This window comes from Zosterops lateralis (assembly GCF_965231275.1).
Source record: "Zosterops lateralis genome assembly, contig: HAP1_HAP1_SCAFFOLD_355, whole genome shotgun sequence".
Taxonomy (NCBI): Eukaryota; Metazoa; Chordata; class Aves; order Passeriformes; family Zosteropidae; genus Zosterops; species Zosterops lateralis.
The window spans coordinates 2,512-27,572 of record NW_028154344.1 but is presented as its reverse complement, the minus strand read 5'-3'; the positions used below and the strand labels follow the sequence as shown (position 1 = coordinate 27,572).

Genomic DNA, 25,061 nt, shown 5'->3' with positions numbered 1-25,061 from the left:
CACCTTGTGTCTGTGAAAACCTCCAAAACACCAGGATTCAGCCCAAAAGTCCTCCAAACACCAAGACACAGAAAAAAAAAACTCCCCAAACATCAAGACTCAGGTAATTAAGGACATGGACACCCAGAGGGGCAAGAAGGGAAGTCCAGAAGGGATTTAGACAGCAGGGGATGGATGGTGTTGGTGTGCTGGGAAGGGTGATGGGGAAGGGGAGGGTGCAGGATTACAGTTAAGGCAAGAGGCAGCCGGAGGAATCTCTGTGGTGAGAAAGAGGAAGATGGAAAAGAGCAGGAAGAGAAAAATACTGAGGACTGGGACGTTTTCAAGCAGGGTGTAACGCTCAAACTCTGGGAGCTGATGCAGATGGTTTGTAGCCCCGGTTGGCAGGAGAGGCAAACAAGGAGGTCAGGATCCCAGGGGGTTTCTCTGTGCTGGGGAGCGGCAGGAGCGGGCGCAGAGGGGCGGCACCGGGAGCACGGGCTGGGGGCCTGTGGGGAGCTGCGGGGCCGGGCCGGGGCTGTGGGGCAGCCGGGGCTCAGCGCCGGGCGCTGCCTGACCCCACCACCCCCCGGGCAGGGCCGGCACTGGCCCCCGGCCCCCAGGAGGCTGCGGGACGCCCCGGCCGCTGCCCGGCCCCGTGGAGCTGCCGGCCCTGCCCGCCGGGGGAGCCGCCTTTGGACACTGCGGCACCACAGGCACCGGCTCTGGGATACGGGCTCTGCAGGGCACGGCCAGCACAAGCACCAGCGCCAAGGAAGGAAGGAAGGAAGGAAGGAAGAGCTGGGAAATGTGCATTATCCCGGGAAGGATCCAGATCATCTTTGAAGGATCTTGTTTGGGCCCTGCAGAAAGGAATGATTGTGCAGAAAGCTCAGCAGCTGTCAGAGGATGAGCACCCACAGGCACTCAGGGGGGCTGCACGAGGGGCACAAGAAGCCCCTGCAGCACTTGGGCACAAAGGCACAGCAGGTGAAGGCAAGAAGGGAGCAGGAAAAGGCCAAGCTGAAGGCAAGGCCATGGCAGAGTTTCCACAGCCCCTGAGGGATGAAGCCCAGGGCCCAAGGGGGCCCCAGCACCGAGGGGACGGGCTCGGCCACAAGCACCTGGCACAGGCATTGCCCTCCTCGGCAGGGGAGAGCCCACCCAAACAGCCCCTGCCAAGGAAGCAGGGATCCATCTGCAGCCCACAGGGACACTGCAAGCACACACAGCAGCACCCTCAGCAGGAGCAAGTCCAGCCCTGCACGGACATGGATTCCTAGGGCTGCCACAGCTCCCATTACACCAGGGACCCACCACACTGGAGCCCTTGACAACATTCAGCCTGGGGCTGCATCCACACCAGGCCTTTCCTCATACACACAGGGGCCTCTCCACCCACTCTCAATCTTACACCTAAGGGGGGAAAAGGCCAAAAATGTCTTTGATTATCCAGGGGACAAGTGGGAAAGATGAGGGGCTGTGTTTTATTCAACCACTATTAGCAGATGCCGGGGATGGGTTTGAAATGCAGGAAGTTTTCTTTGCTCCTCATTGTGATTGTAATTTACTGGGAAGGCCTTTGATGGCTAAATTGGGAATGCAAATTAATACTGTAAAAGGTGATACAGAGGCCAGTTCTCTTGTACCTCTGTGTCAAATGTCTGGCAAGGCCTGTGCTGAAGTGAACCCACAAGTGTGGGCAGCCCCAGGGAAAGAGGAAAATTAGATTCCCAGCCTCTCCAAATCACTCTGAAGCAACCAGCACTGTTGGGAAAGATGGGACAGGAAGGACTTATGGATATGATTGTCTGGCAAGAAATACTGCAGATGAAAAACCTGTGAGTGCAATAGAAATGAAAGCCAGCTTTGACATGTAGGCATGGGAGGCAGGAAAACGGTGATTAGCTGGAGATGGGTTGAAGGGCAGAAACAAAAGGACTCAGGAATGCAGCCTTTCCACTTTGCAAGGGATCAGGGCAAAAGCAGATAAGAAAAGTAGTCTTTAGAGTTTAGAATATAAAATGACATGGTAATATAGTAGTTCTCATAGGCTGCATGCAAAGTTTGTAGGTTTTGGATCTTGCACCGGTTGGTCACTGTGAATTAGAATATTCAACACAAAAAGAGAGAGAATGGATTGTAACAAGGTGCCCTCTCTCTTGCTCTTGCTCTCTTGCTCTTTCCCCCCATGCTCTTGCCCCCTCTCTCTTATCCCTGCTGTCTTATCCCTTCCCCCACTCTTACCTCACTTCTACCCCTGAGCTCTCTTCTACCCTCTCTCTCCCCTCTCTCTCTCGGGGCTTCCCTCCAGCCCAGGCTGGTGGCTGAAGGCAAAGCCCTCTTTACCCACCACCCTTGTAATAAAGCCACGTGTTTCTAGAATATCTCAGCTCTGCAGAGTTCCTTGTCCCTGCCGTCCACGGATGTCACTACACAGCACGAGTGGTGTCTAAAGGAAAACCCTATTGCAAGGGAGGGAAGGAAGGGCTTTGTAATCTCAGGAGTAATGTTACCCAAAACTAAAAAGCAGCTGTGACAATTCTGAGGATTAATAGGGAACTGCAGGACCTGGATTGAGAATTCTCTGTTCTAGCCAGAGCTCTGGATGACTTTTTAACCCCAGACAGACTCAATGTTATGGTTTGGACATGGGAAAGGGAACAAGACTTGAGAAATGAAAAAAACCAAAATTATTTATGTCCCAGCAATGGCTCCTCCAGACTCAGAAAATGAACTGGAATTGTATGTGAGTGTTAAACAGGGCCAGGCCAAAGGAATTCTTGTGCTAAAATGTTTAACCCAGGGGCCAGAGTGGCCCCACTGTCTGCAGAATTGTGCAGCCACAGCTTGAATGGGACCTGAGGCCTGAAAACTGACAGCACAAGGATCTCCTGTTGTCCAAGTCTGGCATCAAGTTCAGGCTCTGAGAACCAAAAGAGCAGGGCTGGGTTATTCCAGCAGGAAACTTGTTCAGTGGCACAGGAGGATTTAGAAGTGAGGACAGGGGAAGGGTTTAACCCAGCCTCCTGTTGGAACAGCCTGCACAGGGGCTGGGGAGAAACCCATGACTGCACTGAGGTGACAGAGCTCCAGAGCCAGGCTGGGAGAGATTGATGAGACATTCCCTGGCCTCAGGGAGAAAAGGTGTTTCTGGATGGGGCTCCAAGGGCAGCAGAAGGGAAAAGAGTTACAAGACACGCTGTTATTTAGGAAAGGGAATTAGACAAAGCACAGGTTACCCCCCACATGGTCAGCTCAACCGGCAGAGCTGTGTGTGCCTGTGAGAGCCTGGGACTGAAATGCCCTGAGCAGGAAGGCTGAAATATCTCCTGCTGACACCATGTCTCCCAACAGGGTGGCCAAAAGCAATTCTGACTTCTTCAGTTATCACTGGATCACTTAGAAAGGTATTTCTGAAACAAATAATTCCAAGAGAAAGGATTGTGGAAGCAATAAACTACAATAGGGGAACTCATTTTACAGGAAAGATCCTTCAGGGGGTTCTGGCAGCTTTAGGAACACAATGGGACCTCCACAACCCCTGGCACCCCCAGAGCTCAGGTCAGGTAGAAAGAATGAATGGGGAAATAAAGAAACACCTTTAGAAGCTGCTGACAGAAACCAAGAGGCCACAGGTGGGGCTTTTGCCATTGGCTCTGGCAAGAATAAGAGCCAGATCCAGGGCAGATATTCAATTATCTCCCTTGGAATTGATCTTTGGAATTCCTTCCCCTGGCAATTCTCCACCTAGTGCAGGCTGGAGATAAGGGATGTGTATTTAAAGCAGCCTGTGGCCAGAATCCTGTCTCCTGTGAAATCTCTCCCACTGGAAGCTGGGCTGGCACAGACCCTGCCTTGGGACTTTGCTGTTCACACCATCCAACCAGGACATGGGGCCCTGCCTGAGGAGTGGGAAGAAGCACCACTGGGGGCCAAGTGGCCCATCCCAAGTGTCCCTGAGCACAGAAACAGCCCCAGCACAGCTCAGCACGGGGGGACCCCTCACCCTGGGCTCAAGGTCTCGGAAGGCCCAAAGGAGATTTGGACTTCCCGGCTGCAGGAGGAGGATGGGAGGCTGCTGATATGAGAAATGTACATGCACATGAAAATTCAGAATTTTGGCAACATAAAATGTGCTTCAACAGGTGAATGGGAGAACAGAAATAGTTACAGCTTATTTAGCAGTTTTGTACAAGTAGAGAAACAACTTGTGCCAGAACACACAGGAGTGTAACTTGTAAGGAAGGACCAATTAACAAAATACACAGGAATTTAGTTTCTAGGTTAAAGCCATGGAGATAAGATGTATATTGTTAAAACCCAGTAAAGAGGGACTTAGGTATTGTGAAGACCCAATAAAATAGAACAAGTTGATTAAGAAACCAGCAAGAACCAGGCTCCTGATTTTGGCCAGGACAAACTGTCCTGGGAATTAGCATTACCTGACAGGGCAATACATGCTCCAAACCAGGGGATATCTCCTGCAAACCCTGTGCACCTGCTCAAGACAAGGTCCAGGTTTAAATACACGTTGATCCCACAAATCCACACCTCACCTGCCCATTCCCTGCCTTCTCTCATTCGTGCTCTAATTAGAGCCCACCCGTCCTGGTGGTTGTGAGCTGGGGCCTTGGGAGGAAGGCTGAGTCTTCCTCAGGCTGATCTTTGCTTCTGGGCAGGTGCAGTGGAGGTTTGGCTGTTTGTCAGGTCACTTTGCTCTTGCCAAAGATTAGGAGCTAGATTTTGCTGGATTCAAGCCACAAACTCTGCTTTATCGATTTTCGACAAATACCTACTTGTGAGTTTCGGTATTATACATCTTACCTGTAAGACTTCTACCTTTAACTACCTAACAAGCAAGTTTAATAGCTAATCTTCTCAGTACAAGCTGCTTCTCTACTTCCACAAAATTACCAAAAGATAATTCGAAAATTCTGTATTTTTATATTCATAAACATTCTCCATACCAGTTAAAACAAAACAAAACAAAGCAGATTGTGGGGGGGGGGGCACATGTGAGTCATTAAGTGGCTGCTCTGGAAGAGAAGCTCCATTCCAGGCAGCCAGGAGAGGAGCTTTAGAAATGCAAATTAACACTGCTGGGGAAAAGTGGGGACAGTGCACCAGGCTCTTCTGGCCTGCGGGAGGAATTGGGCTGATTCCCTCTGCCCCTCAGCCCAAGCTCTGCCTGCTTGCACAGATGGAATTGGCACAGCCAAAGGCAGAGCCCACAGGGAGGAGATCTGACTCTGCAACACAAATTGCTTCAGCTGCAAAGGGAAACAGCCAGTGGAGAATGGTGTGAAAACTTCACTACAAGAAGTGGGGGGAATCATCCCTCTCCCCACTCCAACATGTGCTGGCACTGTCTGTGTCACACAGGGAGCATCAGACCACTGGGCTGTTTGTGCTACCACAGGCTCAGAGAAATCACTTGGGAATCCAAGTCTGGGATGATTTAATTAGAGAAAAGAGATCAATTGATGCAGCCCTGGCTGGAGGGAGCCCCCAAAAATGGGGAAAAGATGAACGGCCACCACAACAAATCCTACAACACCCTGGACCAGCCCCTGGGAACCCAAACCAATTCACATCAGGAGCCAGAGAACACATTGAGCATTCCAATGGCACAATTAGATTACAAGATGTCCACGAAATAATAACCAACCAGACAGATCCAGCTCCTCAGGCTGGCCCACCAATCCACTCAAACCAAGAACACAACATTTCACCACGGGCTGGGATCAGATTATCTGTGAGCAGAAGGAGGAGGACAGGGTGGAAAATTAAATGACTCAAGATGCTGCTGGCAAAGAGATGACAACAGAAAAGTGGGGAAACAGAAAACAAAGGAAATAAGAAAGCAGCTCATGTTCCGGTCCAAACGTGGAAAGGATGGGAATGGGACACGGTTTGGTGGCTCCCTGGCACAGCAGGGGTTAAAGGAATGCTCTTTTTCCTCTGTTGTGCTACAGCAACTCTCATCTTTGGGCCCTGCACCACACCTTGCTGAGGGCAGCTCATTCACAGCTGAGCAAGGGGATGCAGGTGGCAGCCAGGCCTCCTGAGCCACACACGGCTACAAAAGGACAGGAACTGTTAAAAATGACCCGATAATATTGGCTTTGACATTTGTGCATTAGTCTTTATATGTGGTTATTGATTTCAAGTGCAGTGGAATTTATAATCCCTTTGAGCTGCTTGCTAATAAAACTTATTTCTCATTTTAGTATGCACAGTAAAGCCCATGGAAATAGTAGTGTGATGAGTGTTATGTTGATGTATTCACCTTACAGCTTATAGAAATAATTATGTGATGAATGTATTGTACCACAGGCCTTAGCAAAATATAAAATGTTAAAATACTTCTTGTAACCGAGAGAACTGTGTAAAGCAATTAGGTTGTTTCCCACATCTGCTGACTGACCTCTCCAAGTGATAAGGGTGACACCGACCAGAGCACGGGAGAAGAATTAGAGAAGAATTTGTTACCTGTTCAGTATCTGGGAAGTGTGAAACAACAGGATGAAGCCACAAGAAGAAATAAAATATATTGACCTGATCCACAGGATGTTATTTAGATAAGCCAGAACAGAAACCCAAAATAAAGCAAAGTTTCTATAACAATGAAAGCTACCAAGAATATTTGAATAATGCATGAAACTCATGAACATGTATGTGCCTTAGTAAAGTAACAGTACAGAGATAACACTGTCTTAACGCACCCACGGGTCCCTTGGCTGATCGCCAGGAACACCCAGCGCTGGACATGGAACTGGTTCTTCCCTTACTGAACTCTTGAAAAGTATTCCAAAACTGAATATTCGTTTTTCTCAGAATTGAGGTCACTGACAATAATCCCAAAACCAGAGAGGACCCAGCAAGAAAAAACAGAGTCAACGAGTGAATCTGCTTGGAGACAGGGCCGGGGACTGGGAGATAAGGGAGCAACGGGAGAATCCATCAGTTTCAGAAAATGTTCCTCATTGACACGGACTGTGCTCAGCCAAGGCCCTGCGAAATTCCTGAACACGGAGAAGAAGAACAAAGACCGATCAGAGCCGGGAATATCGGATGTTCTACAAAAGGGGGGCGCATATTAACGAGGACATGCAGGAGGCGGATCGGGAAGTCGGAACTTTCCAAGGACCTTCGCCACGGGGCAAAGGGACAGGGAGATGCAGAAGGGAAAATCAGGAGAAAAAGGAGGCCGCGTCCTACACCAATTGGAGAGACCCCCCGGCAAAGGCCGCACGGCCTCTCCCTTTGTTCAGGAATAAAGTCACTTTTACAGGACTCCTCGGGCTCCTGTGGGGACACAAACCTCTGGCCACCTCTGGGAATTTTCCCGCACAGCCCCCCCCGGGGACAGGGCGGCCACCTCCGTCCTCCCCACAGGAACCGGGACGAGCCGGCGCTGCTCCGGCAGCGGCTCCTGCCGAGGCAGCGGCGGGAAGGAGAGCGCGGGCAGCCGCTCCCGCAGCGCCCTCAGGCCACGGGCAACACGGCGCCGACACGGCACAAGGAACCCGCCGGAGCCCCCTGCCGCCCCCTCCGCCCGCAGCCAGCCCCGAGCCCCGGCAGAACCGAGCGCGGCTCCCACCTGCGCTGGGGCCGCCTCCGAGCTCCGCCAGTGCCGCCTCACCGGGCTCCGGCCGCTGCCGCCGCTCCCGGGCCCGCACACGCGCTCCCACAATGGCGCCTCTGCCCAGCCACGGGCGCCCGGGGGGCGGCCCCGGCAACGGGCTTGGCCCCGCTCCGCCCAATCAGCGCGCGCCCACAACCGGCACTGACGGCACAATCAGCCAATGGCGGCGAGCGAGGCCCGGGCTGTGCACACGGCCCACACCCGCCCCGCGCTCTCAGGCCCCGCCCCCGGGCTGTGGGAGGGGAAAGCCGCAGATGAGGAACCGCCCTGGGACGGGCCCGGGCCCGAGTCGGGATTGAGCTGGAAACACAAACAAAGTTCTCCGCACCTCCCGGCCCGCCTTTCCCAGCCCTGCGTGTTCGCTGCCACCGCCTCCGAGGAAAGCCCTCAGTTCTCCCGGCCCTACTCAGGAGCATCAGCGCATGGCTTTGATTTCGCCAAAAAAAAGGGAAAAGCCCCAAGGCCCTTGGGCTGAGTGGAGGAGGGGGGAGATTTCTGTGAGAAAATTCCCAAAGTCGTTTTTTCCCAGAGCTGGCAGTTTGCCCTCGTCATCCGGAGCTACGATTCTTTCAGCAATTTGAAAGTCTCCGTCTTTTAGTGCTTGTGGTTTTAACCGCACCCAGTGGTCATGAGGGTCGGGGGGTATAAATCAGGTTCTTTGTCAGGATCAATAGGTCCAGGATCAAAGGGATCCTCCTCTGGACCATCTTGATCACTCTCCTCGCTGTCACAGTCGGCAGTGAAAACCCTCACGGAGCTCAAAAACACTTTTTTCCTGGGCAGACATTCCCTGACCCATCGTCCCCTGCAGCAGCTCACCTCCAAAATCCCAGAGTGTTGGCTCACCTCCCATCTCTGGAGGGGTTCCTTTTGCCAGCTGTCATTCCTGCTTCTTTCAGCAGCACTTTGTTCTGCAGGGCTCCGTCACACGGGGCACCATTTGACGGCGATTGACAGAGAGACATGGACTCCATGGGGTGCAGGCATGAGGCCGTTTATTGATACGCCTGGCTGAGTTTATATACCTTTTCATTATATAACAGGTACTATTGCCAAGTACATTGCTTTAGTCATGCCTCACACTAACTAACACAGGTATGTGCTGTCTCATCTCAGTCCTGCTTGCTAAGCACATCTTGTACCAAGCACATCGCTGTCTCTTACATTCCTTTCTCAAACTTCTGCTTTCGGTTGCCAAGGCTTGCGGCCACCTAATGCTGACATGTCCATTTGTGTGATGAGCTGAGCAGTGCTCCCAGCTCGGCTCTCTGGCTGTATTCCCACAACTGGGCAGGTTTTTCCCTTGCATGGAGCCTTCCCCGTGGCCCTTCTGGCCTTCCCCAGGCCCCTTCTGCCCTCCCACAGAACCCGTGGCATTTTCCACCACACACAGTTTGTGACCCAGAGTCGGCTGCAGCCGAGAAGGCTCCAAGCAGCTCCTTCCAGGCTGACTCTGCAGATGCCGAGGCTGCTCTGGGCTCTGCCAGGGCTCTGCTGGGGCTCAGCTCTGGGCAAGGCTGGGCCCCCTCTGCCCTCGCATTGCTCCAGGCAACTGAGTCGCAGGGGGAGAAGGACGGGACATGTCAAGGGAGTTGAGGTTTAAGGGAGTTTTTATTCAAAGAGCTGCCATAATAAACAGGGTGTCCTAATGACCATAACTAACTATCGTAACTAACTACCATAACTAACTACCATAACTAACTACCATAACTAACTAGCAGTGCTAATTACCATACCTAACTACTTGTCCTAACTACTCTAACAAAAAGCTGCTTCATGTCCTCTGCTGCTCCCTCAGTGTCTTTGCTGCAGCGATCAGAGCGCTCAGGCTGGAGAGAGGCTCAGCTGATGATAAAAATGGGTGCTGCCCAAAGGATCAAAAAGAAAGAAATGAACCGTTACTTTCCAAAGTCAAGCTCCTCACAGGCTCTGTTGCCACAGGACAAAGGGGAATGGATTTTAACTGAAGGGAGGGAAGCAGGCTCAGATTAGATCGGAGGAAGAATTTTTTCACCAGGAGAGTGGGGAAACACTGACAGAAGGTGCCCAGAGATGTGGGAGGTGCCTCCTCCCTGGAAACATCCAAGCTCAGGTCAGGCAGGGCTCTGAGCCACCCGATGTGCTTGAAGATGTCTGTGCCCATTGAGGGCAGCAGGCCCAGATGACCTGGAAAGGACCCTGCCAACCCAAGCCAGGCCAGGCTTCTGCTCGCTTTGCGTGTGAAAAGCAGCGAGACCGGAGATGATGGGAGAGGGCCCCACAAGAAAAGCCCTCCCTGGCTCTGCCGTTTCCCCTGCAGCCGCCGGGCACTGACCTGCAGCAGCTCCTGGGCAGACCAGCGCCGCTCCTCGTCCAGCTCCAGGCTGCACTCGAGGAAGTCCCGCAGCAGAGCCGACAGGCGCCGGGGCTCCTGCAGCCGCGGGGTCCCGTTCTGCCGGATCAGAGCGCGAGCCTGCAGGAAAGGCAAACACAGCGCTCCGCCAGCTCCCTTCACACCCACAGCTGCTCACATCCACCCCGGCTTCTCAGCCCCGGCTCCAGGGGCACTTTCCTCCCTGCCACAGATGCTGCTCCACAGCTCATTTTTCTAGGCCAACCAAAAATCCCAAACCCTGGTGCGGCCACAGCCATTGCAGCATCCAAATGATCTTGCCTTGAGAGCCAATCTCATTGCCTGACTTTGTTAGGAGGAACCTCCATCAGAAATAGCACATTTTGCTTCTCCAAATCCAGACACCAGCTTTACAGGCCATTTTCAGGAGTCACTGTGGTCTGACTGTGTCATTTCAAAGGGTTCTCACATCAAATGCATCTCTGCAGGGCCACTGACACTCAAGTAAATTCATTCCTGATGCCCCACCCCAGAAACTGCCCGACAAGAAACAGGTTTGTGTTGCTGAAAGCTCAGGCTTGGTGACATGGAGAAAGGAGCTTGGGATAGGAAAGAAACATGTTAGACTATGGGGATGTTAAAGAATCATCTTCACGTGTTAGACAACTTTCCCAGTGAGAAGAGCCAGGAAGGATTTCCTCTCGCAAAACCTGTTTCAGAAACTCCTTCGTAAATTTCTTGGGTTTGGGTTTTGGGGCACTTTCGGGGTTTTTTTGCAAGATAACATTAGAGCTGATCCACTGGCTCCACGTTTTCAGGTCACCCTCACAGACAGGAGAGCTGCAACAACTTAAAGCCCAAAGCAAATTGTTGCTGGAGACTGCAGAATATTTGTCTGTGTTCAGGTTTGAGTCCTCTGGGAATTCCCCTCCCGATGTGCAGAAACCTCCAGCTGCTCCTCCCAGGGCAGGGTCACGCTGTGCTCACAGGGCTCTGCAAATACTGGAGAATTTGCCTCTTACCATGGCCCCCGTCTCCTTGAAGTAAGGAGGTTCTCCTTCCACCATCTCGATGGTCACAATGCCAAATGACCAGACGTCCACCTTGGGGCCGTAAGGAGAACTGGTCACAACTTCTGGGGCCATCCAGTGAGCAGTGCCCACCATGGAGCTGGGCTGGTCCTGCTCAGGGCTGAGCTGAGCGCAGAGGCCAAAATCAGCTGAGGACAGAAACAAAGCCTGTCAAAGGCAGCTGGAATGAGGAAACCACTCACAAACATTCCCCACTCTCAGTCTGAGAATGCACTACTGAATCCAGCTGGAAAAGTCCACAGGGCTGTAGCCAAGGAAAGATGGAACTGGACCCTTAAAGGAACTCTCAGCTTTCATGCAGTGGCTTTTACTGATTCCCTTGAAGCTTGAGATTCCAACTCCCGCCCCTCTGGAAGGGCCAGAGCCAGAGCAAAGGCACTCCTGACACTGCTGCTCCTCTCCTGAGCTCTCTGCAGGGGCAGCAGGGGCCGGGCAGGGCCACCAGCAGCACCTGTGGGGCTCTGGCCGTCCCTGGGAAGCCCCACACCCGCACCCCGGGAGCGCCGTGCCTGGCCAGGAACACCCACCCAGCTTGACAGAGCCGTCCATTCCCAGCAGGATGTTGGAGCTCTTCAGATCTCTGTGGATCAGCTGGTGTGAATGGAGGAAATCCAGGCCCTGCAGACACTGAGAGGGAACACAAAACACCAGGGTAAAAATCAAGGGCTGGAATATAGCACACAAGAAAGGAGAGTTTAGAATTCTGCCAGCAGAAACTTTGCTGTGAAAGGCCAGGAGTGCAGTGCAGACCAGCTCCAGGCAAATGGTTCAAGGCAAAGCTCAGAACAGCAAATCCAATCCAAACAAGACAGAGTACCCCCACAGCAGGAAAGAGGACAAGAACAGAAGTGCAGTGATGCTGGCAGGCCATTCCTTTCAGTGGCTCTTTCTTCTCCAGCTCATAAAAACAACACAGAAACAAAGCCCTGAGCCCACGGGGAGCCACCCCTGTTCCCCTGGCCTGTTTGGAAGGACCATCGTGTCCAAGCCATGGGAGGCACAAGCAGGATCCCTCACCTCCCGACTGACAGCTGCCATCTCTCCTTCAGCCATGCGTGTGTGTCTGACAACGTCCTGCAAAGTTCCTCCATCCATGTATTCCATCACCAGCCAGAGATCTCCATCAACAAGGAAGCTGGAAGAGGAACACAATGGCCCGGAGATGAATGTGCAGTGCTCAATTCCCCCGTGGAAAAGCCTCCAGTGGGGTTTTGTTTCCAGGGCACTTGTCAATGAGGACAGAATCAGATGGAGAGACATTCCTGCCAGGGTGCACAGGCCTTGGAATCTGCACAGTCTAAAGGAGAAGGAGACACCTGTGCAAAAGGAGAGGCCTTAGATGGCAAGCAAGTGAAAAATGCAGTTTAGCAACAGCCCAGATCTATGTGAAACCACAACACTTGGCCCCAGCTGGTTCAGCATCTGAACTCAGCAGTTCCACCATTCACTCCAGAGCAAGGCCACACAACTTCCAGAGTTATCCAGGGAGGGAGGCCCTGCAGCACTTGGGATAAAAGTGGTCAACTGTTTGGAAAACCTTGCAGAAAGTCTCTTCAGAAACAGGCAGGGCCATTGAAAAATGGGCAAATGAGGCGTTTCTGGAAACAAGAACCTGGTCTTCCTGGCGTCTGCAGGAATGGAAAAGATTTGGGAAGAAGAAGCCAAGGGAAATAATTTCTGCCATGGATTATCAGCACTTGTTGTAAGACACAGAAAATAGGGTCAACTTGAAGGAAACACCAAAGCAATAAAAGCAGATGGAGGGAGTGAACTGCCAGGCTGTTGTTTTGGGAAGATATGGCCGGGTCAGGATTTTTCCAAAACAGGCTTCAGACTAGGGATGCCAGGAAAGATCAACGCAAGGCCCGTGCACGGGATGAGACCTGAACACTCACCTGTCCAAAGAGCTGACAATGTTGGGGTTCTTCTTGTCCCTCAGGACCAGGGTCTCATTCAGAGCTCGTTCCCAGTTCTGCCCTCTGAGACTGATTTTCTTTATGGCCACCTGAAGGGACATTGCAGACCCTTAACTGGATGAGTCTGTGGCAGGAGGCCACAGCAAACACAGGGCGAGTCTTTTTGGAGCGACGGAGCCGGGCTGTGCCAAACTGCCCTGGGATGGGACACCAGAGCTCAGCAAGTGCCATTCCCACAGCCCATGGCTCTGCTCGCTGGGGGCTGCTGACAGGACACATGGCCAGAGACATTTGGCCTCGGGAGCTCTGCAGAAATGGTCCCTCAGCCTCAAAGCTCTAACAACATTCTCTGCACCTACACTCTTCTCAAATGGCCCTAGTTTACCACCACTCTTATAATGATGATGGTGATGCTCATTACTATTCAAACCCATTTTGCAAGCAGGAGGTAATTCTGGTCCTGTGAAAACTGAGCAAAATAGCTGGGAACCCTTTAGCAATTCTATGGGGTTTGGTCATGATTTCAAATGCAGCTGCTCTGTTTGGGATTGCACAACAAAGCAAACACACACATCCCTTGCTCAGATGATCCTTGTCACAGGCTGTCACTGACCCCAGCCCCAAACACAACTGCAGGGTTTAGGAGAGAGCTTTGCTCTGGACATCCATCTTCTCATTGCTCTCCCTCTCTCTCTGTGAACAGCTGCAGTAGGACTAAAACTCCAAACTAAGATCCCAAGCAGGATCTCTCCTTAATTAGGACTTGAGGTACCCTTTGAAGATTAAACTCAGCATAGAAAAACTGCTAAACAGTGTCCCTGTCCAAGGCTGGGATGGAGATAAATTGGGCCTCAGTCTCCACCAGCTGATGCATTCACAGTTTTAGATGTGCAGACCAAGGCAGCGTGTCCTGCTCTGACAGACACCGCTGCCCTCCTTGCATTCCTTTGGGCACTCCAGAAGCTCCAAATCTGTCCCAGCTGTGCTCTGCAGGCTGACCCTGCTCTGCCTTCAGAGGAGCAGCCTGTGCAGGAAAGCTCTGCTGGGCCCCCAAAGCTCCAGCCACAGCTCCCAGCAGAGGGGAAAGCCCTCGAGAGCTGCCGGACGTGCCGGGCGTGTTGACACTGACCTCTCCTGCAGTGGCCCTGTCGAGTCCTTTGTAAACGGCCCCGAAAGCCCTGGAGACAAAAGAGCAGAGAAGAAAGAAGCAGTGCTTTAGCCCTGGGAGTGAAAGTCAGCCCAGACAGGAGATCTCTTCTGCCTGTAGCATTCAGAAAACACCTGGGTGCCTCAGCCCTTCAAACAATGGTGCAGCAGCCACCAGTCCTCTGCCATGCAAGGTGTGCAAGGGAAAGCTGAGTCCAAACATGAAGGAAAAGTGCTGGAGCAAATCCCAAATGTCCATGATGAATTCCTTTAGTTCAAACCCTAGGGTGGGGGGCTGGGTGCCTAAAGAACTAGGAAAGAATGTTTTTAATGCTTTTGCATTTCCTGCCTAAGACCTGCAGCATCCACAAGAGCCCTGCCATCAGGGCATCCTGCATTTTCCCCTCAAGGGCAGCAGCTCTGTGTCTGTTACTGAATGTATGGGCTCTGCTACTTGTGCTGAAAAGAGCCCTTCTTAGTTCATCTCTGGTTTCTGTTTGTAAACCATTATACTGATAATCCTGACCGGTGGATATTTTTGGAAGTAAAATATTGGAAAGAAATCTTCTTGAGAACTGTTTTCTGACAGTCACCAGATGGTGAGTTGCTCTCTTAGGCAATCCCATTCCAGGACAGGATCTTCCAGGTCCTGCTCCTTGCTGCAGGCAGGACACTGCCAGCCTCAGGGGCCTTTGGCGGTGCCATCTGACCACAGTTATCAATTCTGGTCAGGACTGAGAGACAGCAGGATCATACCCCAGTGTCTGAAGGCGTTTGGAGCTCTCCTGACTCCTCACTTGATTCTGCACCAGCAGAATACCTGGGCCCTGCTGGTGTAGAAGTAACTGCCTTGCACTTACCCTTGGCCAATCTGCTCCAGTTCCAGGTATTTCTCCTCAGGCTCCCCCGCGCTCACGGTGTTCCCTGAAAGAAACCACATGGAAGTCTCTCCCTCTCAGATGGAGACCCCGCCTTGCAGCAGAGCCAGAATGGGGCCCCTCTCCCTGGGGCCCTTGTTCTCAGCCAGGGAAGGACAATCAATGACTCTGTGACATTCAGCTGCAGAGCAACACTGGGTGCAGCTGATGCTGAGACACACACACTGCCCCTGCTCGGGCACACAGGAACAGAGCAGACGTACTCAGCTGCCTCAGGCACCACTCCCCTCTCTCCTCTGCCTGCAGGGCTGTGCTGCTGTCAGAACGTTCAGCCCAGGATCCCTCAGCAGAGGGAGGTTCAGTGTCCTCTTCCCAAGCAGAGGGAGGTTCTCCATCCTTTTCCCAAAACACTGCAGGTTCTCCATCCTTTTCCCAAAATGCTGCAGGTTCGCCGTCATCTTTCCAAGTCATGGGACATTCGCTGTCCTCATCCCATGCTGGGAGATGTTCACCTTCCTCATCCCACACCGGGAGATGTCCACTGTCCCTGTCCCACGCCGTGGGAGCCTCGATGTTGTATTCCCAACCCGTGGGATGTTTGCCCTCATCTCCCAGAACAGTGGGGAGTTCACTGTCGTCTCCCGGCACAGAGGGAAGTTCACCACCATCCCCCAGAACAGTGGGAAGCTCACTGCTCTCTTCCTCCTCTTTGGCCTCCTCTTTGGAAGCAGAGGGAGCCAGAGGAGGTGCTGATGCTGCTTTTGTGCCCTGTGGACAGAGGGTAGCGTGAGGGACGGGAAGTTCTGTCTCAGTTATCAGCTTATTTATCCTCAGCTACACATCCAGCTGCACTAAGCAGAAACGGTTCCGAGCTGTTCAAACAAACAATGGGCTAAAGTCAACATTGCCACTTATTGTTGGGAATTTGATGTTCCACCGTGGCTAAAGCCAGCAAGCATCTTCTGCCTGCAAAACCAGACCTGCAGCTCTTCAAAAGCTCTTCAACAGAAAAGGAGAAACTGCCAGGGATCCCTTTGCTGCTGCTGCTGCAAAGACACCAACAGGAACTTTCCTTCAGCCCCCCAGGCTTGCACTCGGCTGCCACACGCTGAGCTCACACCTTGCTGCACAATTCCAAACACCAAAGGTTCCTTTCAAACTCACCAAAGGAGGAGCTGCTCGAGATCCTCGTGTGAGGTGCCCTGCAATGGGAGAGGGAACGTGAACCAGATGCTGTTAGGAAAAAAAGTGCCTGTGGTGGGAAATGCCACAGAGCAAGGCAACCCCAAGAGAGCCTTTTGCTTTCACAGCATCCCTCCAGGAGCCACAGTCCCTTCACACAGCAAGCAAGAGAACAGCACAAAATACTGGGCTGTGTCAGTTCTTGGCTGGACCAGCAAATGGAGGGAGTTCCAGGCTCCACTGCCACAGACTCTCCCCTTGAGAGCACAGAGCTCCCCCGGGCCTCACTGCAAATGCTGTGCACACCCCACTGCCCACAGACATCCCCTTTTTCAGCTGCAGCTGCTGGCAGGAGCTCTCCCAAACCAATGGTGTCTTTGGGGCAATTTGGTTACAAAGTCAACTCAGTTCCAGAGGAAGAACAGAAAGCACACAGCAAACCCAAGGCACAGATGCTGCACCAAGGGAAAGCCTCGACTTACGTGCCAAGTGGGTTAAGAAATACCCCGAATAAGCCACAGAGTACAGAGTGCAAACTGCAGCAAGCACAGTGTGGATCATTTTGGCTGCGCTGCACAGACTGTACCCCTGCAAGCACAGAAGGACACCCGTCAGGGGCTGGGCTGGCTGCTGAGAATGCCTCGGGCAGGAGGATCCTCCAGCAACGAGCAGGCGCCCAGAGCTGCTCTGGACACTGCGGCCTCTGTGTCCCACAGCAACAGGAACACCACGGGGACGTGCTCCTGTGACATCACAGCAGCGGGTCACGCAAACACCGCCTGGAAGGTTCTGCTGTGTCACAAAGGAGCACAAAGAATCCTCCCAGGGCACAGCCTATTGCCCCAAGGATCCAAGAGGAGCTGTGAAAATGCAGCAAACAAGGACACCCCACAGCCCAGCCTGAACACTGAGGACGAGCAAGGACGGGACCAAGCCAAAGGAAACTTGACCTTTAGTCACTGATGCTTCTGACTAAAACCAGCAAGGCTCCTTCCATCTGGGATCTTTGTTCTAGTTCTGAAAACAAACAAGGTTCTCCACTCTAAATATGGAAGGCAGGAACTGGGGAGGAGGTGGGATTAGGAAGCAGGAGGAGCAGGAGGAGGAGGAGGGAGAGAGGAAAAGGAGGAGCAGGGGCAGGAACAGGAGGAGAAGCAGGAGGTTCCAGTGCCCCTGTATCTGCAGCACCCCCGGCCAGGGGACAATGGCCCCCACAGCATCCCGTGATGACGTGAGCAGGGAGGGGAACTTGGTCCCAAATCTACCGAGGGTTCCCTGAGAGAGTCTTTTTATTGGGGTGTGTTTGGAGCTGGCATATTGTGGAATTGAGCCCCAAATATCATCTGGTGTCCCTGGGAGGTGCCCCAGGGAGGTCCCCATGGGTGTGTGTAGGTGCCCCTTGGGGGGATCTTTGGGGGTCCACGTGGCCATCGCTTGGGATCTGCAGAGGGAGGACATTGGCCCTGGGGACCCCTGGGAGAGCAGAGGAGGGAAAACCCTTGGACCCTCAGGGTGGGGAGAGCAGAGAGGGGTGATCCCAGAGCTGGGGGACCCCTGGCAGGCTGGAAAGGGGTGAGCCCGTAGAGGAGGGAGCCCTGGGATCCCTGGGATCTCAAAGTGGAGCATCGGGGACTGGACCCACCAGCTGCTGGTGCTGCTGGAAACCACACCCGGCACGGGGTCACGTCCAGCTGCCAGGTGGAGCACGTCAGCCTGGAGCAGCCCCTGAGCCGGCACTGGGGAACGGAGAACCACTGGCCGGGCTGGGAGGGGGATTGGAGTGTGCTGGGAGCGAGTGGGAAGGATTTGGGTGAGCCTGGAGGGGCTGGAAGGAGGGGCTGGGGATTGGAAAGCGAAGGTTGGGATTAGGTCGGTTGTGCTGGGAAGAAACTGGGAGGGGTCTGCGTGAGTCCTGGTGTGGCTGGGAAGGGACTGGGAGAGGGTTTGGGGGGGTCGTGGGGTGGTGGGGGGCGAGCGGTTTGGGGCTGTGGGCTGGTGAGAGGGGCCAGGAGGGGCTTTGGTGGGCGGTGGGGAGGGCAGGCAAGGATTGGGAGGAGGTTTTGGGGGCCGGTGGGTGGTGTGGGAGAGAGTGGGAGGGAGGCTGGAGGGGCTCGGGGTGCGGGTGAGAGGTTTTGGGGGGTCCTGACCCCTCTGGACCCCCCAGAGATGCCGCCGGACGCCGCCCACAGCAAGATGCTGACGGGGATCGGGGGCTTCGTGTTGGGCTCGGTGTTCCTGGCGCTGGGGCTGGGCCTCTGCCTGTGCAAGAAGGTCAGGGGGGGTCCCGGGGGTCGTGTCCCCCCTCCCCCAGAGCGTGTGTGCCCCCCCGGGGCCCCCCAGCCCGGTGTCACCCCCTTTTCTCTGCCCACAGAGCTCCTGAGCCGCCGGCGGCCGCAGCCCCTCCCCGTGGCCTCGGGCCCGGCCGGGACCCCCCGCTCCGTCCCCGAGATGATTTTGGGGGCCTCGTGTGTCCCCCCTGCCCGTGCCCAGAGCTGTCCCTGTGTCCCCGCCCGGCTGCTCCCAGTGTTCCCAATAAAGCTTCCCAGTTGTGCCCGGTGGGGTTTGTGGGGGGCTCTGGGGAGGGACTTGGGGGGGGCTGTGATTGGGGGGGCAGAGGCGGCCCCGGGCCGGATCGGGAATGGGGACCCCCGTGTGTCCCCCCCGTGTCACCCCGAGGCTCTGGGGGGCCCTCGGGAGGCTCCTGAACCCCAAGGCGGCTCCCAGGGAACCCCAAAAGTCTCTGGGGGAATTTAATTTGGGGAGGGGGCGTGTGGGGGGTGTCCAGGCCGGGCCCAGAGCCCAGCGCTGCCCCAGCCCGACCTGCCCCGGCTCCATCCCTGACACCGAGAGCTCAGGGCGCCTTCAGTGAGGACTGGACCCTGGGGGGTTATAAAAACAAATCCTGTATTACATTGTTCAATCAGTCCCATGAAGGCAAAGTTATCAGAGTCCACAGCAGTTCACAGAAACCTTCTATATATAAATTCTCATAGTCCCAAGCAGAATCAGCAGCCCCAGCAGCAGCAGCAGAGGCATCAGTTGTCTCTGTCCCGTGAGCTCTTATCTGCAGCAGCAGGAACAACAGCAGCATCAGTGTTTTTCCGAGTCCCATCCTATCTGCTCTCAAAGTGGGGCAGTTTTTTCTGTTTTTAGGCACATATACGAATTTTCTTGTTGCTAAATTTCTTCTGGAAAGAAAACATGATTTATATCTAGATATTGAACTACCCTGACTGAGGCCTGACCTGAGGCCTAGTTGGGCCCAAGGCCTGTGACACAGCAAAAAATTTTCCGTGAGCTGTGGCGTAGCTAGGATTAGATATTAAGGTGTTTGGGAAAGATAAGAGGGTGTTGAAGGTCATTGAATAGAATTGTTAGTGTGCAGGTGTTAGCCACCTTAAGAGTAAACCAAACAATGTGTGTTTACATTCTTTCCTCTGCTGTGTGCCAATGGAAATGTGTCTGTATTTGTAAACTATCTGGAAAAGTATATAACCTGCCATTTTAGATGAAATAGAGGGACTTTGTAGGATTAACCACAGTGGTTGGACCTACATTTGCCTCAGTTCAACCCTCTCCTATTATTGGTATCCCTGGTTTCATTTTCTATGTCCTCGCTACACCAATCCTAAGCCAAAATTGATGTACGAAGACAAATGCAATTTTTTACACAAATTCTGTGTATGTGGCTCTATATGTTTTATCTGCAAGGCAACATTATTTTTGTTATCACTTGAGTTTACCTGTCTTTGCAGAAGGCAATGCCACTAAACTTAAACTCAGTCTTAGGGCTTCTCTTAGTAGCTAATGCAGGCACTTGAAATCCTCTGTTTATTTAAAGCTAATCTTGCATTTCTACCCCATGTCTGTGTAGATTTATGTATTTTAGGGGTTTTTCTGAATGTTTTAATTCAGTTCTTACATGTTTGGACACTCCCGGGCCTGCAGGAATGGGGCCCAGGCGGATTTGTATCTCAACATCTCCCCTATCCCATTGAGCCCTGAAGTGTCTCTAAATTGCTTTATGAATCATTTGTTGAATGCATTGGAGTAAACAAGGCAGCCTTATCAGAATAGTTATGATAACAAATATGCAAAAACTCATTCCTAAAACTCTTTCACCCATGATGTTAAATTCCATCTCTCTCATGGACTCTCCATCCAAATCCCACCATCAATTCCAATTTTGACCCGCCCTCCTTAAGCTGTTCTGTGCTCTAATGGATGGATTCTGAGTAATCAGATAAATTCATACAACACATCCCTTCCAAACATCCACACCCATGTGCTGGAAAAACAAATCATTAAATGCAGAGATAATTTTAAAAATATACAATCACACTAATCAGTCTGATTTTTGTATATAGAGTGGTCGGGAGAAACACCCTTGATTAAAGATTGATCGTTCTCTGTATAATTAAATGTGGCACAAAAATGTCGTGCTGACAGAGCCGAGGATGTCCAAAACTTTGGGTACAAAAGATGCCGGGGGAAGGTGAGGAACCCACCAGCCCCATCCACCCACTGGGGATGGAAATCCCATGAGGAGGATCCTGCGAGTCCCGCGGGAAAAGGGGCACAAAGGGGAGGAGGAGGAGGAGGAGGAGGAGGAGGAGGAGGAGGAGGAAGAGCAGAGCAGGAAGGGTTGGATGGACGGGCACAGCCCAACAGGATGAGGTTTAACAAGTCCAAGTGCCCAGTCCTGCCCTTTGGCCACATTAACCCCTGCAGCGCCACGGGCTGGGCACGGTGTGGCTGGACAGTGGCCGGGCACAAAGGGACCTGGGGACACTGGGGACAGCAGCTGGACACGAGCCAGCAGTGTGCCCTGGGGGCCGAGAAGGCCAAGGGCTGCTGGCCTGGATCAGGAGTGGTGTGGCCAGCAGGAGCAGGGAGCTCATTCTGCCCCTGGGCTCGGCACTGCTTGGAGCCCTGGAGAATGAGAATTTCAGATTTTCTGTGCTGACAGGCACTGACCCCCCAGGAAAACTCTGCATTTGACCTGAGGCTGTGGAAAAGGCTTCCCGAATTATGGGATGGCACTGGGAGTGTGGGGGTGTAGTTTGAATGGAGCTGTGTGGTCTCACACGGTGGAAAAATTAGAGTTTAATGTTTTAGAATATACCAATATATATTTTAAAAATGGAGGGTTTAGGGTGTAGGCTCAGTCTTTGTTTTGACCTTCTTCTTCCTTCATATTCATGGCTTTGGGTGGCATCTTTTAATTATGTAGAAAAATCAGTATTGTAGATCACAGGTTGTTGGTTATTGGGTTAAAAGTAAAATTAATTTAGATATAATTTCATGATTGGAGAGTTTGTTCTTAAAATATCTTGGAAAGAGTTAGAGATGGAGCCATTTTTCACTTAGTTAGCCAGAACTCACAACTTGTGACGCTGTAACAAAGATAAGAATTAATGAACATCTGAGTCCAAACATGAAACAACCTCTCTGGTTCAATTAAACCCCGGCTCTAACAAGGAAAAGAAGATAAAAAACCCACAGGCACTGGTGAGGGTGAACCTGGAGTGCTGTGTCCAGTTCTGGGTGTGTCAGTTTGGGAAATCCTGAATTCGGCCACTCCCAACCCCCAAAATCTCCAAAAGGGGGAAAACCCCGGGATAAAAAAACCAACACAGGACAGCAACCTTCTGAAAAATACTCTTAAAATGCCCCAGAAAAGGAGCTGGGCCCCTTAACCCCTCCATCCCCACATTCCCAAAGCTCCAGGGAACCCCAAATCCCAACCCCGCGGCTCCAGGACCCCCCAAACCCCACCTTGGACCCCCCAAATTCCGGGCAGGGTCAGGGCCAGCAGCAGCAGCAGCAGCCAGGGGAGGCTCCGCGCTCCATCCATGGCTCCTCGGGATCCCGGGAAATTGGGAAGGGCCGGTGCCGGTGCCAGAAAAGCGGCGGGAACTGGGGGGAGCGGGAGTGGGGGAGCAGCGCCCCAAAAAGCGCTCAGCCAATGGGAGCGCGGCGTCGCTGCGGGTCGGGACTTGCCGGCAAGAGCCCGAAAAAAACCACAGCCTGGAGAAATTTCAGCCAATCACAGTGGGTATTGCTGGTGACTCATCAGTTGCTGGGCAGAGCTTTCGAAAAAGGATCCAAAACAGAACCGGCCAATCGGAGCGGGCAATAAACACCTCCAGGCAATCGGAGCTTGCCCAAAGAAACTCCAGCCAATCAAACCGCGCTCAAAACCCACGCCCGACCAATCAGGGAGCGCGTGGCTAATGTCCCCGCGCTGCTCCGCGCTGTTGCCCCAGTTCCGAGCGGCTGTTTGGGGCTGGCGGCCCCTCCCGGCGCTGGCCATGGGGCGAGGGGCGGCAGCCGGGGCCGTACTGGGGGCACTGGTGGTGCTGGGAGCGGCCCCGGCTGCGGGCGCGGAGCTCTCGGGTGAGCGGGGGGCGGTGGGGCAGGGGGGCAGAAGGGGGCAAAGGGGGGAGGCCGGAATGGAAGCGAGGGAGGAGGAGGAGGGGAGCCCCGAAAGGAAGAGCGGCGGGGGCTGAGGGTCGGGGGAAGGTGAGGGAGGGATGGGAGAGGGTGAGAAAGTGGGGGGGAAAGGGGAGGGTGGGACCTCAAAACTGAGCGGGGGAGGCGATGGGAATTAGAGAATTATTTTTAAAAGGTTGGGAAGTGTGGAAAAGGGGGGAATGGGACCCCAAAAGTGAATTTGGGTGCGGCTGGAGGTGGGAGGGGAGCGGATGTGTAAAGGGGAAATGGGGGGAAGGGTAAAAGAAGGAAGCGGCCGTGGGGCACAGGGGGTGCGGGGTGGGGATCCGGGGTGGCCCCGGAGCTCTGGGGGTGCTGGGGGGGCACCCCCTGACCTGTGTCCTGCACACCCAGGGGTGTTCCAGCAGATGTATAAGTCCGAGTGTCACTTCATTAACGGCACGGAGAAGGTGAGGTACGTGGCGAGGAGCATCTACAACCGGGAGCAGGACGTGGTGTTCGACAGCGACGTGGGGCACTTTGTGGGGCTCACTCCGGATGGAGAGAAACAGGCCCGGCACAGGAACAGCGACCCGGAAAAAATTGAGTATTTTCGGAGTGAAGTGGACAGGTACTGCCGGCACAACTACAAGACCGATGCCCCGTTCACTGTGGAGCGCAGGGTGAGCGTGGGGCAGAGCGTGTCCCCTCGGGCCCTGCCCTGGCAGTGACCCTGGAGCCCCTCAAACCCTCCCTGGGAATGACCCCAGAGCCCTCAGCCCTCCTTGGGCCCATCCCCGGGGCCTCCTGTCCCTCACCGGGACCCCCGAGATTATCCCAGTCCATCTCAGTCCGTCCAAGTCCATGCCCAGACTCCTCCAGTCCATTCCCAATCCATCCTACCTTATCCCAGTCCCTCCTAGTCCATTCCCAGTCCATTCCCAGTCACTCCCAGTCAATTCCCAGTCAATCCGAATCTTTCCCAGTCCATCCCAGTTCCTCCCAGTCCATCCCAGTCCCTCCCAAGCCCACACTGCCCCTCCCCTCTCTCTCCCAGTGGCCCCCAGCTGATCCCAGTGTGTCCCCGCTCTCTCCCAGTGCCCCCCAGCGTTTCCATCTCGCTGCTGCCCTCCAGCTCCCAGGCCGGCAGTGCCAGAGGCCTGCTGTGCTCCGTGATGGATTTCTACCCCGGCCACATCCAGCTGAGGTGGTTCGAGGGCCAGCAGGAGCTGTCGGGCCAGGTGGTGGCCACCGACGTGGTCCCCAACGGGGACTGGAGCCACCAGCTGCTGGTGCTGCTGGAAAGGCCGCCCCGGCGCGGGCTGAGCTACACGTGCCAGGTGGAGCACGTCAGCCTGGAGCAGCCCCTGAGGCGCCACTGGGGTACGGGGGAGCCACTGGCCGGGCTGGCAGAGGCACCGGCGTGTGCTGGGAGCGAGTGGGAGGGAACTGGAGAGATGCTGGTTTAACCTGGGAGAGGGGCCGGGGGCTGTGGAAGGGCTGAGCAGGAGTCGGGAGGATGCTGGGGAGGGGGGTGTGGGGTCCCGGGGGTGCTGGTGGGCGCCGGGAGGGAGTTTGGGGGCGGCGGGTGGAAGTGGGAGGGATTGGAGTGAGGCTGGAGGGGCCGGGAGGAGCTGGGGGAGGGGCAAGCGGGGCTGGGGCTGAGGTGGGTTGTGCTGGGAAGAGACTGGGAGGGGTGTGGGGGAGCGGTGGAGGGGCTGGGAAGGGACTGGGAGAGGGTTTGGGGGGGTTTGGTGTGGTGGTGGGGGGCAAGTGGGAGGGGGCTGTGAGCTGGTGAGAGGGAGAGGAGGGGCTTTGGTGGGCATTGGTGGGGAGGGCGGGCAGGGCTCGGGAGGAGGTTTTGGGGGCCGGTGGGTGGTGTGGGAGAGAGTGGGAGGGAGGCTGGAGGGGCTCGGGGTGCGGGTGAGAGGTTTTGGGGGGTCCTGACCCCTCTGGACCCCCCAGAGATGCCGCCGGACGCCGCCCGCAGCAAGATGCTGACGGGGATCGGGGGCTTGGTGTTGGGCTCGGTGTTCCTGGCACTGGGCCTCTGCCTGTGCAAGAAGGTGAGGGGGGGTCCCGGGGGTCGTGTCCCCCCTCCCCCAGAGCGTGTGTGCCCCCCCGGGGCCCCCCAGCCCGGTGTCACCCCCTTTTCTCTGCCCACAGAGCTCCTGAGCCGCCGGCGGCCGCAGCCCCTCCCCGTGGCCTCGGGCCCGACCGGGACCCCCCGCTCCGTCCCCGAGATGATTTTGGGGGCCTCGTGTGTCCCCCCTGCCCGTGCCCAGAGCTGTCCCTGTGTCCCCAATAAAGCTTTGAAGTTTGCCCTGGTCTCGGGGAGCAGCTGGAGCAGCTGCCCCAGAACCTCCCCCAGGGTCTCCCAGCGCAGCCAGAGCCGCTGGGCCTGGGGTCCCCAAAGCCCTCAGCAAGCCCCATGTCCTTCCCAGGAACCCT

The 25,061-nt window shown here is 54.5% G+C and overlaps 1 protein-coding gene and 1 long non-coding RNA gene across 2 annotated transcripts; one reads left to right on the top strand and one right to left on the bottom strand.

Moving 5' to 3' along the window:
• Positions 1–12,076: 12,076 nt before the first annotated feature.
• LOC310923811 lies at positions 12,077–14,150 on the bottom strand. Its single transcript, XR_014592695.1, has 3 exons — positions 14,099–14,150; positions 12,949–13,058; positions 12,077–12,188 (listed from the first exon to the last, which is right to left on the bottom strand). It is a non-coding gene; the product is annotated as an uncharacterized lncRNA (long non-coding RNA).
• Positions 14,151–22,478: 8,328 nt separating this feature from the next.
• LOC310923810 (class II histocompatibility antigen, B-L beta chain-like) lies at positions 22,479–24,749 on the top strand (the record flags this gene model as incomplete). Its single annotated transcript, XM_083885743.1, has 4 exons — positions 22,479–22,574; positions 23,025–23,293; positions 23,753–23,993; positions 24,576–24,749. Coding segments are annotated over exons 1-4 (769 nt in total), but the record flags the coding sequence as incomplete, so codon positions are not given.
• Positions 24,750–25,061: the final 312 nt, after the last annotated feature.